Below are 19,355 nucleotides of genomic sequence, written 5' to 3'. Positions count from 1 at the left end.
CCCTGCACTGCTTTAAAAGCGCAGTTTCAGTACAGGGCTCTACGAAGCCCATGGTTTACCTATCAGTTCGATCACCAATAACATAACTGTGCCAGTCTGTTTGTACATATCGCCACCTTGCGTCGCGCTGCTTTTGTACATATGTCGCGCTTCCGCGTACACAAAGCGACGCTACCATAACAACATCACGTGACCAGGCGCTGTGTTGAATTGTACGCATGCGCGGAGCATAATGACGTCTCAAGCCCGCAAAGGAGCGATTTGGAGTTTTGTGGCAGCGCTTAAGTGACGTAGCAAGCGGGGCGCCGGAGGAGTTCGAATTGTGTTGCTATCGTTTAGACTGCAACATGTTCGTAGCGAGGAGCATCGCGGCCGATCACAAAGACCTTATCCACGATGTGTCTTTTGACTTTCATGGCAGGAGGATGGCGACCTGCTCTAGCGATCAGAGCGTGAAAGTGAGTGAGGGCGGGGGCGGCACACGGGGTACACGCTGCTCGGTGCCCCATCGGTGTTCTCTGTCCTTCTCTATGGTTATCCGGGAATGGGGCAAAACTAATGATTACTGTCCAGTGACACTGGTGCAGCAGTGGTAGCAATAAATAAATTGCTTGTGCTTGCCCAAGCAAAGAATGTGCAACAAAAATATAATAAAGTACAATACAATAAAATTATTTCATACCAGTGTCCTAATTGGCAGTGAGATCATTTCTAGCGCTGTATACTGTATGTGTAATATATACTTTACATCTGTGGCGATGGGCGGCCAGATGGCTGTTACTGTATGTTTGTGTAACTATTGCTCTTTTGGCTCCTGACACAGCTTAATATTTGCTTGAGTTGTAGCAGGTGTCTCAGCTTTCTAGTGAGTGACTACATTAGTGACATCATTTTGCTTTGAGGTCATCTCTGCCACTCATACACTCAGTGGCCCTAAAATCTTCCTATCGTATAGAATGCCCAACCCCGGCTTATCGCTGTCTCCCCTGGTATTCAGTCCGTTAAAAAGGTGTTTTAAAGACCCATCACTTTGGGGAGCCGACCAGTTCTGTCCCATCACCCCATCTGTCCTACTCTCGCTCTTGTACAGTGCGCTCTTCAGTAAGTCTACATACATGTGTCCAGTACTTTCACGTGTTTAGTCTATGTTAGGATACACCTGTGTGTCTGGGCCACGTCAAACACCCACCGTTTAATGATCCCTCACCACCTTCTCAGTTGTACAAATGATGTGAAATGTTACTTGTTATAACCTCTTTGCCCATTGTACAGCTCTATGGAATATGATGGCGCTATATAAATCAATACATAATAAGGAATTACTTGGACCCATTGCTCCAGGAACTGCATGTGTAGCTAATTACGCTTAATACATTTCACTCTGGATTATGGTATGATGTAATGACATACATTATGTTGGGTGTTTATGTATTGGTCAGATATAAAATAAAGGCAGACATTGGACTTTATCTTGATTACGTTGCTCTGAAAATCTTTTCTTTTGTTAAGGTTTGGGACAAAAGTGAGAATGGCGATTGGCACTGTACTGCCAGTTGGAAGGTAAGAATCGTATTCTTTTTAGTGGTACAAGCATCGGATCAAACTGGTTCTCACGGCCTTCTGTTTGTATATAGGGCTGATCGCTGAGCGTCAGTATTTTTGAATGCAGATGCTTGGAGATTTGTCAGAATCTGAGTTTCTGTGGCCCCTGGTGCCTTAGCTTGAAGGAGATGTGATGGGCGCAGAAATGGCATCCATCAATTTCATATGTGTTCTGCATCGCTGGGGCAGGATGAGACATTAGACTGTCCCTTTGGCAATTAGGTAGCTGAAAGGAATGAATGGGACCTGCACTCACGTGATGTTGCCAGTATCTGAAACATGTTATACTCTGCTATGCCATATTTTTTATTCCACTGAATGCATTGACCACTGGAGCCAAAACGTTTAAACACTTTCCAGATAATTGGTCTCTTGTATATTACTCTTTTCAGACACACAGTGGATCTGTGTGGAGGGTCACTTGGGCTCATCCAGAATTTGGCCAGGTTTTGGCATCGTGTTCATTCGACAGAACAGCTGCTGTGTGGGAAGAGATTGTTGGCGAATCAAATGATAAATTACGAGGACAAAGTCACTGGGTAAGATAGTTCGCCGTTATGAAATCAAGATTTAGAATGAATACGAACTTTACTTGCGGGAATACTATGCCTCACAAACCCAAACTCGCACATTTTAATGTTATGGATGCCGTGTTCTATGTTAAAATAAATATTCTCTGTATTCTGTATATTACTGTATTCAGTATTACCAACACTATTAGAAAATGGCTGAAATTATTTGAAGAATAAAAACATGGTGGATATTCTGTAACCCAATTTCAGTTGTCAAACTGTGAAGGGGTTAATATCTTCTTCAGATATACTAAATATAAGAAATTATATTCATTTTCCCCCAAAGCACACACCGATATTTTGTGATCAGACTGAATTGTTTTCATGATCCTTTAATATATAAAATTTATTTTTGGTTATGTGATTTATACATATAAAAGAAATGAGAAAATATCCAACAAGGATTTAAAACGGGTCTAAAAATAAAAGGCTGTTTGAATTATTAATAGATTCCGATTTATTGTTCAGAATAGATCCCTTAGAAAAAGGTGGTATGTGTTGTAAGTACAAGAGAAGAAATCTAAATCCAATCGATATTTAGTGTGAGAACCCTTTTCCTTGAAAACCTCATCAATTCTTTTAGAAACACCCGCACACAGATTCTTAAGGAACCTGGCAGGGAGGTTGTTCCAAACATCCTGGAGAACTAACCACAGTTCTCTGGATTTAAGCAGCCTAAATTGCTTCTCTGTCTTCATGTAATCCCAGACAGACTTGATTATGTTGCGATCAGGGCTCTGTGGGGCCGTATTATCACTCCAGGAGACCTTGTTCTTCTTTAAGCTGAAGAGAGTTCATAATGATGTTATGCTTGGGGCCGTTGTCATGCTGCGGAATAAATTTGACCCCAATCAGATGTCTTCCTGGTGGTATTGCATGATGGATAAGTATCTGCCTGCATGTTGAGGAGACCATTAACTGACCAAATCCCCAACTCAGTTTGCAGAAATGTAGTCCCAAACTTGCAATGAACCTCCACCATGCTTCACTGTAACCTGCAAAAAATCATTCTTGTACTGCTCTCCAGCCCTTCGACCAACAAACTGCCTTCTGCTACAGCCAATATTTCTAATATCGACTCTTGATTACAGAGCGCCTGCTGCCATTTTTTCTGAACCCTAGTTCCTGTGTTTTCATGAATAGTTTATTTTCATGTCGGCGGTGTGGCTTTGTGGATGCAAGTCTTCCATGAAGACCACTTTTGACCAGACTTCTTGGGACTGTAGATGGGTGTACCACCAGAGTCCCACTGTTTTTTTTGTTTGTTTTGTTTTTGCTGATGGCCCTGCTGCACATCTCCCATTTACGAAGGGAAGTAAGCATGATGTGTCTCTCACCCGCTGCACTAAGTTTCCTTGGCCAACCACTGTGTCTATGGTCCTCTACAGGTGTATAACCTTTGACTTTAAACTGTAGTCAGCAACTTTACCTTGTTAGTGAGTTTGGCTCACTGATGGTGGTTTGCAAAATGACATCACACCAAATATTGATTTAGATTTTTCTTCTCTTCACTCATTTTGTTAAATGATAAAAATAAACAAACAAGTCTATTTGCAAAGTTGTCCTTAAATTACAGCATTGTTTCACGCCTGTCTAAAACTTTGGCACAGTACACTGTGTGTATATGGGTATGTATGGTTGTAATATGTAAATTGTATATATTTCTCCTTTTGACATTTAGGTTAAGAGGACAACTCTTGTGGACAGCAGGACCTCTGTGACTGATGTGAAATTTGCTCCGAAACACATGGGTTTGATGTTGGCCACCTGTTCTGCGGATGGGGTGGTGAGAGTGTATGAGGCCCCAGATGTTATGAACCTGAGCCAGTGGTCTCTACAGCATGAAATCTCTTGCAAATTGAGCTGTAGCTGCATCTCTTGGAATCCATCCAGGTTAGTCATGCCGTCTGATCTGGAGATCATGACCGTGCCTTCATTTTTCCTGTGTTTTGGCTACCTAAATTTTTTCACCCACCCACTGTTTATTTTAGTCCCTTTTAACAGAGTAACTTAAGTCTTGGTGCCACAATTTTATATATATATATATATATATATTCCTTGTGTTACATATCGCTGTTTTATTTAAGTAAAAAAAAAAACAAAAAAAAAAACATGGTACATCTGAATTCAACTAAGAGTGCATTCTTTTGTTTCAGCTCGCGTGCCCATTCTCCTATGATTGCAGTAGGTAGTGATGACAGCAGCCCAAATATAATGGGAAAAGTTCAGATATATGAATATAATGAAAATACAAGGTAAGCAAATCCATTTACATTTTAGCCCGGATCCGGATATTTTCAAATAAATTCACTCTGCGATGTGTTTGTTCAGGATTTATTAAGCTGCCGGTAAATAGGTTTTAGAAATAGATGATCTGGGTAATGGATAGTACTTCTATTGAGAGAGAATCGTCTTTCTTAAAGATTATGCTGTTTTAGCAGGTATCGTAGGAATATTCAATTATTTGTTAAATCCATAATGAAAAATAGGCATTACTTTTTTGTGAGCATAAATACACTCACTGAAGAAAGTTACTGGAGTAAAGCAATCTTATGTGCTGCAGTATTAACTTTGAATACATTTAATGGGTTTATCTATACATTTGCTAGGCATATATAAAGTGTCGAAAGGGCACAGGGTTGCTTCATTTTATAAGCTCCCGGATGGTTATATGAATTGCGGTCCAATTCTTTGGATGCGTCTGTTCATATATTCAACTATAATGATGATTACCGACCTTAACTGGCTGGAAATTCAACAGCATGTGAGCCATCTGACGTATTGTGCTGGCGTCTGTGTATAGTACTTGGCATTTACTGTAAGTGTTTAAATCCATAAAAAATTTTTTTTCTGTTTTACAGAAAATATGTGAAAGCAGAAACCTTCATGACTGTTACAGACCCTGTTCACGACATTGCCTTTGCTCCAAATCTGGGCCGATCTTTCCACATTCTTGCTGTGGCATCAAAAGATGTCCGAATTTTTACCATGAAACCCTTAAGGTGAGTTGGGGGGGGTCGCTGGCAGAAAGTTTTTGTAGGTAGGAAAGCCAAGTCTTGCTTTAATTTTCTTTGATTGCATCATAAACGCGCCCGTTTGCTTTTAACGCAGAAAAGAGCTGAGTTCTGCATCTGGAGCGGTGACAAAGTTTGAAATCCACACAGTAGCTCAGTTTGATAACCATAACTCCCAGGTGTGGAGAGTCAGCTGGAACATCACTGGTACGGTGCTGGCATCATCAGGAGACGATGGAAGCGTTCGCCTCTGGAAAGGTAAACCTCCTCGTGTGTCTGCTATAAAGTTTGTCTAAAATATTAGGATAAGCATTCTGTCCATGATCAATGAAAAATCAGTTTGTGCATAAAAATATGATGTAAATTATTTTTAATAAGCTTTAGCATTGTGTAGCAATCCCATTAGAATGGTTAACGGCTTTTAAATAAAAAAAAAAATGTTTTCTTTTTTAACAAATCCTTATGACAATATTGCAGAGCGTTATGGGGCTACTGATGAATTTATACAGCATTCTCTCCTGATCAGCTTGTTAATAGAGAACCCATTATGATAAAATGATAGAAGAGATTCTCGAAGTAACAAAACGTGAAAAATAAAAAAATAAATATACAGCGGAAATTTATCCTGCAACAGCAGTGTTTTAATAAATCATGTAATGTTGTTCTTCTGTGATAGGGAAGCCTGTTTAATGAAAATGTAAACAGGTCTGTTTCCTACTCTCCCCTTTACATGTAGCACCAATTATCTGGTGGTATTTTATGATCCACCTGTTGTATAGCTTGGCTTAGGCGCCCAAGCCCAGTGGGATATAAAGCGAGGTCCTCTAATGGAATGTTAAAATATGCTTGTTTTACTCTATATAACTTTGTTATAGGGGTGAATAAAACATATGTTGTAGTTTCCAGAGGTCATGCATTTTAGCTAAAGACAGAATGGTTGACGTAAAGTTCTCATTAGTATTACAAGCTTAATTGTGTCTTTTTATGTCATTGTATTCATTTTCTTTAGCAAACTACATGGACAATTGGAAGTGCAGTGGGGTTCTGAAGGGCGATGGGAACCCGGTGAACTCTACCCAGCAAGGATTCTTTGTTTCGTCCTTTGGATCGACCAATCAGAGCCTGCAGAACTCCGTCAATGGCTCCTCTGCCAGCAGGTAAGATGTCAGGATGAGCTCGGGGCGGTGTACAGTTCTTGCCATTTAATTTCCTAACCTCTTCTGATAATGGGGGAACCTACATCCCTGTAGGAGTCAATCCAAGGGGTACTAATTTCAGCATATTTTGGTTATTCAGTATATCATGGAAATGGCAAAATGTTTTTGGAAGCAATCAGTCTAGTAGATGAGTAGTGTTTGCTCATCAATGTTATTTAAGAAAACACCGACCCACTATCGGAGCACATTAATTCAACTCCTTACTAACGTGGGAATCCACTGGGAGAACGATTTATGAATAAAAACATCTCCTATTTATACATTTAAAAAAAATAATAATAATTTGTCACCATACTAATCCACATTGGAGTTGATTACATTTTCCGTTGAACTGCTGAAAGGCAACAGATTTCCTGTCCCCCAAATGTAGTAGACTTATGTCCCGTATGTTAACCCTGTGTCGAAAAAACGGCACATATTCATTTTTAAATGACGTGTGCCATATTCATTTCCTCTTAATTGTTTACGAAAGAGAGACCCCTCTCTGTCCCCACATTATATTAATTTGCCCCCTTTCCTTTTAACCCTTTCGGTACAGTGACTTGGTTGTGGTTGGATGGTAATTAACACATTGCGGGATGATGGACAATTGTAGTGAATATATTAGAGCTGAAACAACGAATCGATAAAATCGATAATAATCGATAACGGAAATCATCGATAACGATTTCCGTTATCGATTAATCGAGTGATCGATTCGTCGTTGGAGCACTAGGCTCCTTTTACTTACCTCCGCCAGCGTTCCCCGCTTCTGCTCCACGCTCTGCAGTCTCTGCCTTCTAGCTACGTGACGGATGTGACGCGCTTCAATCGAGTTCAATAAAGTTTTAAAAGTTTGAAGTGGAACGAGTCCGTAGCGGAGGTAAGTATTCTTTATGTCTTTGTGCGAATCGCTCTGTGCGAGTGGCTCCATTCGCACAGAGCGAATCGCTCTGTGCGAGTGGCTCCATTCGCACAGAGCGAATCGCTCTGTGCGAGTGGCTCCATTCGCACAGAGCGATTCGCTCTGTGCGAGTGGCTCCATTCGCACAGAGCGATTCGCTCTGTGCGAGTGGCTCCATTCGCACAGAGCGATTCGCTCTGTGCGAGTGGCTCCATTCGCACAGAGCGATTCGCTCTGTGCGAGTGGCTCCATTCGCACAGAGCGATTCGCGGGGGTGGGGGTCCACGGCGGGGTGGGGGTCCACGGCGGGGTGGGGGTGGGGTTTCAGGGCAGGGTGTGAGTGTGGGTGCAGGGGAGAGTGGGGGTGCAGGGCAGAGTGGGGGTGGGGGGGCAGGCCAGGGTAGGAGACTGGGTGCAGGGCAGAGTGGGGGTGGGGATGCAGGGCAGGAGACTGGGTGCAGGGCAGAGTGGGGGTGGGGATGCAGGGTGTGAGTGTGGGTGCAGGGCAGAGTGGGGGTGGGGGGGTTAGGGCAGAGTGGGAGACTGGGTGCAGGGCAGAGTGGGAGACTGGGTGCAGGGCAGAGTGGGGGTGGGGGGGCAGGGCAGAGTGGGGGTGGGGGGGCAGGGCAGGGTGTGGGTGCAGGGCAGAGTGGGTGCAGGGCAGAATGTGGGGGCAGGGCTGGGTGCAGGGCAGAGTTGGAGACTGGGTGCAGGGGCACAGTGCAAAGTGCTGGGTGCAAAGTGCCGGGTGCAAAGTGCCAGGGCTGGGGCAAAGTGCTGACTGCAAAGTGCTGGGTGCAAAGTGCCAGGGCTGGGTGCAAAGTGCTGGGTGCAAAGTGCTGGGTGCAAAGTGCCAGGGCTGGGGCAAAGTGCTGGGTGCAAAGTGCCAGTGCTGGGTGCAAAGTGCTGGGTGCAAAGTGCCAGGGCTGGGGCACAGTGTTGGGTGCAAAGTGCTGAGTGCTGGGTGCAAAGTGCCAGGGCTGGGTGCAAAGTGCTGGGTGCAAAGTGCAAGGGCTGGGTGCAAAGTGCTGGGTGCAAAGTGCTGGGTGCAAAGTGCATAAATATTGTGTGGGTTCTTGTACTTTGAAAATATTGTTTTTTATTACATCATAACAAAATAAGAATGTTAATGTAAATTTTAAGTTGTTTTTTAACATCCAGTTCATTAAATTCTTTTAAATAAACGAAAAATTTGCATATTGTTTTTTTTTATCCGATTAATCGAAAAAATAATCGGCCGATTAATCGATTATTAAAATAATCGTTAGTTGCAGCCCTAGAATATATATATATATATATCACTTAAATTGCATACAGGTTGTGTTAATTCTGTAATAGCATAGACAGGATTCGATAAATCATCATTACGTAAATTGTTCCTTTTTTAATTTAAAAAAAATATATAATTTTAAATAGAGAGCCCTTAATGATGGATAACAATGGAAATATATTTGGTTGTGTTGTCTGCATTGTGCTGCACAGAGGCGTAACATAGCTGAGCCCACATGCACTGCTTTCATATTTATATTTATATATATTTATATCTATACATATATTTTACTTCAGTTTGCATCCCTTGACTGCCCTTATTCTTAGCATATTAAAAGGAATATTTTTGCCCACGTGATTGTTAATGCCATTCTTTATTCATCTGGGCCCAGCTGTGTTACTAGTTTTCAGTTTTGATATCTAATGTTATGTATGATTAAAAAAATAAAAATGATCCACGTTTTGCTTGTGACAATAACACTGTTTCTATGGATGATGCATATGTTTTTCCCTTTTCCGTTTGTATTATGTCCTTAACAGAAAGCACAGCTGATTCCAAGCTAACTGGAGTAACTTAGCTGTTTTGCTGCTTGTTGCATGCACACAGGAATGGATGGCGATCTTTTCCCCCTCCCCAGCGCAGTTTGAGTTCTACAAAGATACACGGGCAGCCTGCTTACTACTAAATACAAATCTAAGCCCATTCTGTGTATGTGTACTCTGTTTTGCCTTCCAGGAGTGAAAATAAAATGTATCTTGATTCTCGAGTTACCAGGTTCCCTTTGTGTATCCCATTCAGCAGATGTAGTGGGAAGACCATCTAATAAATTGTTTGCTTAGCGTGTACCTAGAATACAACATGAACTGTGTGACTGAACTCAATTATTGTATATGTGATCATTTAGGACCAAATTTGTATTCAGCGTAGCATGTGCTTTGCAGTGTTCCAGGTCCCAAAGGCTGCAGATAGATCAGGGGTGTTGAATATTTGGGCTTGAGCACTGGCTGCTCGATCGAAATGCTAACAATTGATTCAATATTTTTTTCATGTAATGATGTACAAAATTCCTGATCTATTAGTGGCGCAATTAATAAAATAAAACTATTTTAGCCAGTTTTAGTTCTGAATGAATACAGTTTAAATCTGCACAGAGCATTCTTTTTATAAGATGGGGCAGCCACTTGAATGGTATTGGAAATATTGCCTTGTTCTGTTTGTATATGTTATAGTATGGAGATCTGGAATGTCATATTAAATGATGTGGAAATGTTATCATGGTAGAATGTATTTTAAAGTGATTGTGAACGTATTATTATACTTATCACTAGGTTTTTGCCCTGATCTCCTAATACAAATGGGCTGTATGATTTTCTAAATCGATGTAGCAGGCGTGTGTCCCACGGTCGTTCTATTTGTTCTGTTTTGGCATGATTTTAAAGTTTCTCTGCATGTCTGTATACTACCCTTCAGTACTTTTCATTTACTATACTTTTTTTTTCCCCCCTTCTCGTTTTTTTTTTTTGGTGTTTTTGTTCCTTTCCCTTGTTCCAGGTGTATCTTTCCCCCACTGGACAGCCCAAAGCCTGGATCAAGATGGTCCAGTCATGCACACTTTATTTCTCCACCTCCTCTGGTTGAGCACCCTTGTGATGCAGACCCAAGTCCATCATCTATACACCCTCACAGACGATACAGACCCCCACCTCTTAAAACCTTACTTGAAAATCAAGGTGTATAGTTACATCTATGAAAAAACTGCCTTAAAGCGTGTTTCTTATTATTCATACATGCTACCTTTTTATCCTTTTTTTCTGTTTCCTCTTTCAATTCTTTTTGGACTGCATGTTAAAACCAACTTTATTTGGAAGAAGCATTTTTCTTAAGAACCCCATGGGAGTTTATAGAAATGAACCTGCCCTTTCCGGTTATAGGCTGCCATCCATCTCTTAACCAGAGTTGATCACTAATTTACAGGCTCAGATTGGGATCTCCTGTTGGCATCAGCTGAGATGTCTCATATTGCAAGTAATATTCCCAACATGCTTATACTATAGTCGGAAATCCTTGATATTCGTTACTAAGAGGTCTCCGTTCCAAAAGATACTTAAAAAGGTATTCAATGAAAGAACCAGAAGGTACTTTTGATATTGAGTGTCTACTGCAAAGAGACAATCTTCTGCTGTGATGTGAAAAATCGAAAAGAGATTGTTTTGGTTAGATGAACTTTTCTCAAATCATTTTCAAATTAGTAGATAGAGCGCCATATTTTGTGTAACAAATTTGGGATTTAATCACAATTGTTAAATTGTATTCCTGTGTGTACTGCAACGAGATGTCATCTGAAGCATTGTTGAATTATAAAATCTTATTTAAGTGTTTATTCAGTTTGTATAATAATAAAAAATAGCTAACCTGAAAGCAGGTTCTGTGATGTTTTTGTAGTACAAAGGGCAGATTATTGAAATCGGCGCACTCTTAATCTCATACACTTTTTTTTTTTCTTGTTTTATATATAGTGTATATTTTTAGTTTATGAAACAATTTACATGCTGGTTTATGTACAGTGCTGATGAATAGCTCGCAGGTTAAGTGCATAAAGCCCTCCCACCCTTAAATACTAATTGAATAAAATAGATATGACACAACTGCTTTCTCACATTTTGATTGCAAACGCTGCACGAGTATGTGTTACGTTATTTATTATTATTATTAACATTGTTTATATATTATATACATTTATATATTAGATGTTGCACACAAAACCACAAGAGAACAATTCTTTTTCTCGTCTTTGGGCGAGGTTTGATGTTTAATGTCTCTGGATGGAGGTGTCACTGATGTGAGCATACTTGTGAAGCTCCTGTGTGTCGGTCGCTCAAAACGCAAGAGCTTGGGACTAAAATGGCGGGCACACCTGTGGTGGGAGCAATATACAAAAACAAAAAGACCTAACCTAGTAATTCACGTAGAATTAAAAAAAACAAAACACTCAGAAAGTTCAACCCTGCTGTTGATCCAGAAGAAGGCAAAACTCTCACACTGAAGCAATCATGCCTCTAAAAAAGTGGAAGAATTCCTTCTTGAGTCCATAATGGCAATCTGATTCCTGACTGGATCCCATCTCCATTCTTCAATCTAATGACACCATAATGTTCTCTAAAATCAAGAATTTGCTCTGAACTCTGATACTGTCGGGATATGGAACCACAAGTATACGTTCCTTGCAGAAATTAATTAACAGAGGAAAGAAAGATAAACATATATCGGTATACAATTCAGCATGAGAAGATGCAGCTGGGCTCATAGGTGCTCTCATGGCTTCCTCATTGGTTTTATGGGGGCTCATCCTTTCTAGCAATTGGATTCTTAAAAGCAGAGATAGAAAACCAAGGGTCTTTTCACACTTAAAAGACCCAAGCTTAAGCTATTCCAGAGTGAAAGCCCACTATGGGCTCTAATGTGAAGCTCTTGAGTATGGCCCTCCATTCCTGACTGGAACTTTGTATAAGAGTACCACAAGGCTTGAGGCCGAGCTCATGGGCAGGGCCCTCAAAAGCCCACCATTCCTGACTGGAACTTTGTATCAAAGTGTCATAAGGCTCCATGGCAAGCTCATGGCAGGGTTCTGTGTGTATTAAGGTAAACCGCTCCACTTAAATTGTACAGTGCTGCGTAATTTGTTGGCACTTAATAAATAAATGGTAATAAAGGGAAGACCAAAAATATACAATGCTGTAATGTGGGTTAATGGTAAAGAAAATGTTTCCTTTTTATTTGATTTTGTTCCAATAAACTATCTGCAGACCTGGAGGATGCGATTGCTTTCAGGTGTGCTCATACATCACACTGAGCTGACCGTATAGCAAAGCTAATGTATTTATTCACTATTCATTATGGCAGGTTGCTTCAGCAAAAGGCAGAGCTGGCCCTATAATTTAAAGAGGGAAAACGAACTAATTTAACCATACATTATGCAGGGCCTGCTAAACGTTTTCTGCAGCAGAAACTCATTGGGGTTGGCTTTTTATAATGTATCATGTAATGTAATCAAGGCACTCCCCCGTGTACGCTACCTTTACGACTAAACGTCACACTGACACTGACTTTACTTAACCGTTAAAAGGTGCGCGCGTCCGCGTTTAAATCCCAGGTTAAAGTCACGCCCCTTGTGACGGCACCAACTGTAGCTCCACCCGAAAATTCTGAAAAAGAACAAAATACATGAGCTAGTTCTGCCACTCGTACAGCTTTCAATGAAGGGGTCGTAATGACGCGTACAAATATGCGTTGGAGCTCTTGCGTTTTGAGCTCTGTTTTCAGTAATTTACCTCTGCGGCTCTGCCTCATGACGAGCTGCTTTTTATTTTCATGACCCCGCCCCTTCGCTCTCAGCTGAGAGTTAAGTGTATGACGCGGGCTTCTAAGTTTGTACTGCTTGCACCGCCTATCATCTTTAGCCTGGCTCCGCCCCCTCTCTTAGAGCTTGGCGAGTGACTTGTTCTCGCAGACCGCTGGCTCGCTCTGCACGGGACGCCTCGGTTTCTACCGCTTTTTTGTTTTTCGTTTACGTTGTGAACATACCTGCCCTCCACCCCGGACCTCGTCGGTTGCTGCAAGCCGGCGAAAGGCAAGTATGTGGCACTAGGTCCTCGGGTTGTGGTGGGTGGACTATGCGACCTTCCTCGGGGTCCACGGAGGCCTCCTAACGGCTCCTAGCCGCAGTGAACTTTTGCAGTACACAGGAAAGTGTACGGGACATGGAGGGCCGGCATTACGGGCACAGCTTTATATCCTGCGCACACCCGACGTGTGGTGCTGTCCCCACTGTGTGTAGAGCTCGGTGGGACTCGTATACTGGATTTGAGATCTGTTGTGAATAAAGCTGTTTCTGTATGTTCATTGATTGCTGTAGCGCTATCATGTTAATCTGAATTCACCAAAACAGCCACCTTTTACCTGTATTAGGCTGTCATCCGTCTGCCGTCCCCTGCATTGTTTCCGCTAGGCCGGGTTCTGAGTAACTTTATAGTTCAGTGACATTATTTAGATAGATGTTCTGTATAACATGGAGTGTTGACATTGGTACTTTTTTATCGGTCACACCTATAGCAAGATGTAGTCTTTGGGACCTTCCTGCTCAAGAGACCTCTGAGGCTCCAAAAGCTTAAGCCACCGCAACACTTTCTATATTGGCCCAATGGAAGGAAGAAACCTAAAGAGCTTCTCTTGTCTCAATACATCTATATGAAGGTTTAGTCTTATTTTTAAACAGTCGCCAAGCATTTGTGGTTCCTACTGCTTTAAATGCTGGAAGTAATGCTCAAATCATGTTCTTTTATATGTTCTTGATGAGAGCGGGTGAGTTACAGTGTAGTTTCTTTGGCTAACCATATCACATAAATAGGTTATATTTAGAACATTTGTTAATGAACTCGCCTGTAATATAATCTGATATTTAATTGGGACAGTGAAGGACATTTTTACGTTTCCCCTCCATGCTTGGCCTTCTGTATAAATCAGTGAATCATGTGTGCCCTGCGTGTGTATGTTATGATGTCATAACATTGCTATGTCATGCAGGAGGAAAAGTCTTGTTTATATGCACACTGCGTACCTGATTTTAGTAAACGGAGGCAGCCTAGTTTCTCGTTACTAATATTTACTAATGAACTAGTGCTGCAACAAACAATTATTTTCAGAATCGATTAGTTGGCCGATTTATTTTTTCTATTAATCGGATAAACGAAAAATTTAGATTTATTTTTTATTTTAAATAATTTTATAAACAAACAGCAGAATAAACAAAACTTTGATACAAATGCGTTTCTTGTTTTTATTTCCCAACCTGCCCCCCCCCAGTTATGCACATTTGAGCCCAGGCTTGCCACACTGCCTCCCAGATAAGCCACTCTGCCCTCCCCACATATGCCTTATGTACCCTATATGCCTTAAACCCCCTGATATGCCATTCAGCCCTCCCCAGATATGCCTTATACCCCCTATGTGCCACTGTGCCACTCCAAATATGCCTTATAACCCCCTATATACAACTGTGCCCTTGATATGCCCCCCGTGCTCCAGACTCCTTGGTGTCTAGTAGGGGCAGCTGGTAAGTGTCTGCGCGATGTGCGTAGAAAACCTCTGCTTCTGACTGGCACTTGTGCTGGAGCTTCTATGACTGAACACCAGAAGGTCATGTGACACCGGTGCTCCATCATAGAAGCCCCAATGGAAGTGACGGCAGCAGTGGAGGATGTCTGCGCGCATCGCACAGGTGCCTACCAGTGCCGGCGAACGTTGCGCAATGCACGCAGACACCACCGACTGTCAGAGGAGGACCCGGGTGCAGTGTTATCCGACCTCAAAACAACGGGTATTTTTCATCTGAAAAAACCCTCGTCTTCTAATCGATAAAATCGGATCAGCGATTTTCTTTATCGATTAGTTGTTGCAGCCCTATAATGAACGATAGCTCAGTTCCCTGTTTACGGAGCATGTGCTTCTAGCTGTTATTATTTAATATGTTCTATGTTTGTTTGCTCCAGAGGGGGTGGTTTTGTAGTAACAGAAGCAGCAAAATGCGCGTATGCCTCCTCTATATCACTTGTTTTTATCCTGTGATTTTTGTGTGCCAAACTTATCAACAAAACTAATAGAGAATGAATGCACCCATTAAAGAGATGGCCCTATTCAATGGCTCTCATGTGATTTGCCCTGTTAAGCAATGAGGTTCCTTTGTAGCTTCTGGCAGTCTCCAACTAAAAAACTAAGTAGCGTATGGTTTTTTCTGAAATTTTCTAGTGATGCTTTTAATACATCCACAGCTCCAAATAATCTATATGGAATTAGAAACAGAATCTGACGACAGAGAAGAACCATTCGCCCATCTAGTCTGCCAGTTTCTCCTGATAAGATTCAGTCGTTGGTCTAATGTGATTCAGGCTAAATATATGCCCATCCCATGCATGTTTACGTTTAGATTCTGATGTTACTGATTTCTCATTGCTAAGCATCAAATGAATAAGTATACTGAGCAGCCGGAGCATGGTGTAAAAATGATGCCAAATTCTCTGTAGACTGTAATCTCCTATACTTTTAATTTATTGTGCGACGCAACTGCAATTGTGCCATTCTCGTATGGTCCTAAATAAATCATTGTCATGCTATTTTGTATCCTGAGCATCATATTCTTCTCCTGGGAAACCAGTAAAACTGGGAAACTGTATCCTGCTACTACTGAGCACTGGGAAGCCAGGGCCCGTTCATTGAATGAGCCGAGCAGACTACCTCCTATCACACTTTGAGTGCTTGAACACATTCAATTTGATGCTCTTGTCGCCTGAGGCCCATTTTTTGAGATCTCCTTTGTGGTTTTAGTAAATCAATTGCATTGAGAGGATCTCGTCCATTATGGCTGTGGAAATGAAATTATGATGGCAAAAAGGCCTACATATGCAAGACTGGATGAGTATGTCATTTCAAGCAAGGTCAAATTTAGAACACACTACCGTACTACTTTTCTAGCTGTGCTAACATAATTCCAAAAGGGTGTTCTAATGATCAATTAGCCTTTTAAATAAAAACTTGGCTAAGCTGACACATCTTTGGAACACAGGCGTGATGGGAATAATGACGGGCCTCTGTACGTCTAGGAAGACGTTCTATTAATTATCTGTTTTCAGCTACAGTCGTTTTTCACAACATTAACAACGTCTACACTGTATTTCTGATCCATTCCATGTTTTATTCGACAAATGTTTGTCGGTCCACCTAGAATAAGTGATTCCGTTCTCCTCGAGGCGCTGACGCAGAATATTTGGAAGCTTCTTGACTGGTTAGACATGCTTGTGCCTAAGAACTTTGCTTCCAGTATGTTTCCATCTCGCCCCTGGTTTCGTGAAGTAACCTAATGGCACCACTGTTGGTAGGCCCAGTAATCTACTAGATGGACTGGGATACAGCACATATTATCTAAATGATACCCGTTAGTGCGAGTACAGGCGAAGAGAATAGCAAACAATCACAATCTCCGAGTGGTAATTCCTCAAAAATGGCAAGTTGGCAATTAGATCTCAGCCTTTTATTCCATTTGTTAGCAGAACAATGCAAAGAATGTCATAAATGTGTTGCTGCTGTGTAACAGATGGCACATGAGTGTTGTGGTCTTCCCCGTTTGGGCCCGTGTGCAGCGCCTGATTATTCTGTAAGCCGGCCTTCACAAATCCGTATGGAATTTAGAAGACGGCACAATACGTTTTCGTTTAGGAACAAGCTCTATTCCTGTAGGTGTTACCAAGCACTCACTGTAACCACGGGCAAATGTCTTTATTGGGGAAAAATGTCTTCTATTTTACTTTAGATACAAACTGCTATAATGATATGTAACTGCTGGGGACTTTCTGTGAGTTATTATAAAGGTAACAGCCACTATTTGGCTTGCTATTAAAACCTTTTAATATGAATATATATATTATATATACAACAATATGAGACAGATTGTTACAGAAGTTAAATGCAATTAAGCATCACTACTGCTTACGTCTTAACTTGTTTTTGTTCCTTTGCTCCTAGAAGGGGTAACTCCGACAATGACTGAAAGCTACTCCAAGATAGAAGATGAAACTTTTCCGAGCTTTTTGGGCGAGTCGATAAACAGCAATGCCAGCGTGGCGTTAGAAAATTGTACGCTCACATCGAACCTCGGACTTCCAGTCGCTGCCTCCACTGTAGCCAAAGCCCGTTCTGGTTTTGACAGGTAACCACGATAACTAAATTCTGGTGGAATGCGTATAATAGCTGCATGGTCCCTTAAATTGTAAGCGTTGACCGTTTTGCAATTGCATTATGCGATTTTATGGAATCCGTTGATGTATTTGGTCTGCTTTCATAGGGACCGATTAAGCTAAGGGCCGTCTCCCTGCACATCCCATGCTGGCCCAGAGCACTGTGGGTATTATGTGCAGGTCTGTAAAGCAGTCATATTGATTTCAGCAGGACTGCAGCTTGTGTTGTGTAAGAGCTTAGTTTTTATTTTTGTTTTGGAAGAATGCATATCGAAGTCCCCTCAGAATTATCTAATATGCATTATTTTATAGCAGAGCTGTCGGGGACCCCAAACTGTCCCATTTAATGAAAGTAAAATGTATTCCTTGTGCTGTGGGCAGGTTTGTACTCCATGAACCACACAGAATATTTGTCTTTGACCTATCTTGATTCTGTGCGACTACGTTCTTCAGTACCTCGTCTCATTGCTGAACCCTACATTTTGTTTGTTTCCAAATCTGTTCTTGTGGAAATATTCCATGCGGTCAAAGATCACAGTTTAGGGAACGAACACCACTGTACATTCAGACCCGGTATATAACCACACTGTAAGACAAAGCATGTGACATATTGTGCAGAATGCCCCGTGGACGTTGCGGAAATCATGTATGTGTACAAGCTACTGAGTATTCTCCATAGATTAATATGATTGCGATTGCCCTTCCCAGCCATGGACACTCAAACAGTAGGATAGGAGGGGAAGTTACTACCCAGGGCAAAAAATGATTTAAACTTGTTTTATTTTTTATTTTTATATAGAGTACCTGATATTCAGGCTTCGTATTTGTGTAATGAGAAACTGTCCCCAACTGACTCAGCTGATTCCGGTTCATCTCGTAGAGATTCTAAAGGGAAGCATGTTCTTAGTTTCAAGGATAAACTGTAAGTCTTCTTAATATATACTTTTTACTCCGTCACTTCTTTTATAAACCTGTTTATATTAATAATTCTATTTTTTCCAAGCCAAAAAAAAAAATGAGGCATTAAAAAAAGTGCATATAGTGTTTTGTCTCATTGTGTTAATCTTTTATCAGGAAACGGAAATTTTGTGTACCTTAACATTTAAACACGGGGTTCAGCTTCACCTATTAATGTTATGTATTTCCTAGTGATTTGTAAGACCTGTAAACCAGTCTAACCCATTTTTTATAAATCTGAAAGTTATATAGAAATAATTTTCCTAGTAGATTCTACTCATGTTGCCACATGTATTGAAATGTATCACATCTTAACGTTAAGTGATCTGAATTTCTTTGCCCTATGATGGGTTTTCATGGGTTCCAGTAGGAGCGCAGAGATATATTATACCTTACCACCCATTTCAAATCAAATTTTATTTTTGCACCTTTAATAACATAAACTGTATTTACTGCCAGTAATACTTGATATTTTATTTTTAAGCATATCTTGTGTTGACAGGTAACACGTGTTAGTGATTATCGCTCAGTTTTAGAAATTCTTTACATTAATCTCTGTTTAGAAATACACTAAATGTTTTAGTAAATTAATGGCTTGGTATAACTTAAACATTTACAGTGGCTTAAGTGCCTTCTTTACGTTGCTGCGAGATCCATCAACCTTTCCTTTTAGCAGATACGGTGAGGAACCTCACCTAGCATATAACTGTAATTTGAATTGGAGTTAATTATAATCGGAGCGTACTCAATATACTGCCGAATCCTTTATTCTCAAAAACTTTTCTTTTTGGCTTTAAGAGATGGCCATGATACAACTGTTGCGGATAACACACTCTCTGATATACAGCGCCCTGAATCAAAAGATACGCGAGGTAAGTAAAAATCTCTTGTTGAATATTTGGGCGACCTAGACTGCTCACCATCAAAACTGATATGCCATGCAATTTTTTTTTCTTATTGAATTTATAACTTTATTGATTTTATGTAGTTTAAAATAGGTGCAGCAAGCTGAGAACAAATCCAGACTGGTGTGGGATAAATTATGTAAAAAAAAAAT

The 19,355-nt window shown here is 41.0% G+C and overlaps 2 protein-coding genes across 3 annotated transcripts in view; both read left to right on the top strand.

Annotated features, from left to right (window-relative positions):
* Window positions 1-255: 255 nt before the first annotated feature.
* SEH1L (SEH1 like nucleoporin) lies at window positions 256-10,424 on the top strand. 2 transcript variants are annotated; one of them, XM_053467036.1, is made up of 9 exons: window positions 256-458; window positions 1,510-1,560; window positions 1,995-2,141; window positions 3,856-4,067; window positions 4,331-4,429; window positions 5,036-5,176; window positions 5,286-5,446; window positions 6,198-6,345; window positions 10,110-10,424. In XM_053467036.1, the coding sequence occupies exons 1-9, from the start codon at window positions 348-350 to the stop codon at window positions 10,294-10,296; spliced, it is 1,257 nt and encodes a 418-aa protein (XP_053323011.1). In that variant the 5' UTR covers window positions 256-347; the 3' UTR covers window positions 10,297-10,424. The 2 variants fall into 2 exon arrangements, with proteins under 2 accessions (XP_053323011.1, XP_053323012.1); XM_053467037.1 differs by lacking the exon at window positions 10,110-10,424 and adding an exon at window positions 9,098-9,830.
* A 6,711-nt stretch (window positions 10,425-17,135) lies between these two features.
* The window catches only part of CEP192 (centrosomal protein 192), a 29,527-nt gene continuing 27,307 nt past the window's right edge, over window positions 17,136-19,355 (top strand). Inside the window, exons 1-3 of the mRNA XM_053467236.1 lie at window positions 17,136-17,313; window positions 18,141-18,263; window positions 19,097-19,170. Of these exons, the coding sequence (XP_053323211.1) occupies window positions 17,147-17,313; window positions 18,141-18,263; window positions 19,097-19,170 (364 nt within the window). The 5' untranslated portion in view covers window positions 17,136-17,146. The remainder of the gene's footprint in view (window positions 17,314-18,140; window positions 18,264-19,096; window positions 19,171-19,355) is intronic.

The sequence above is a fragment of the Spea bombifrons genome, chromosome 5 (assembly GCF_027358695.1).
Source record: "Spea bombifrons isolate aSpeBom1 chromosome 5, aSpeBom1.2.pri, whole genome shotgun sequence".
NCBI lineage: Eukaryota > Metazoa > Chordata > Amphibia > Anura > Pelobatidae > Spea > Spea bombifrons.
Note: the sequence above shows the minus strand (reverse complement) of the source record. Positions and strands in the feature narration are given on the sequence as shown.

Excerpts from the sequence above, each read along its gene's own strand:
- SEH1L (XM_053467036.1), top strand. The coding sequence starts at position 348 with ATGTTCGTAGCGAGGAGCATCGCGGCCGATCACAAAGACCTTATCCAC. Across the intron at positions 4,068-4,330 it reads ATCTCTTGGAATCCATCCAG|CTCGCGTGCCCATTCTCCTA; the intron begins GTTAGTCATGCC and ends CTTTTGTTTCAG. Across the intron at positions 4,430-5,035 it reads GAATATAATGAAAATACAAG|AAAATATGTGAAAGCAGAAA; the intron begins GTAAGCAAATCC and ends TCTGTTTTACAG.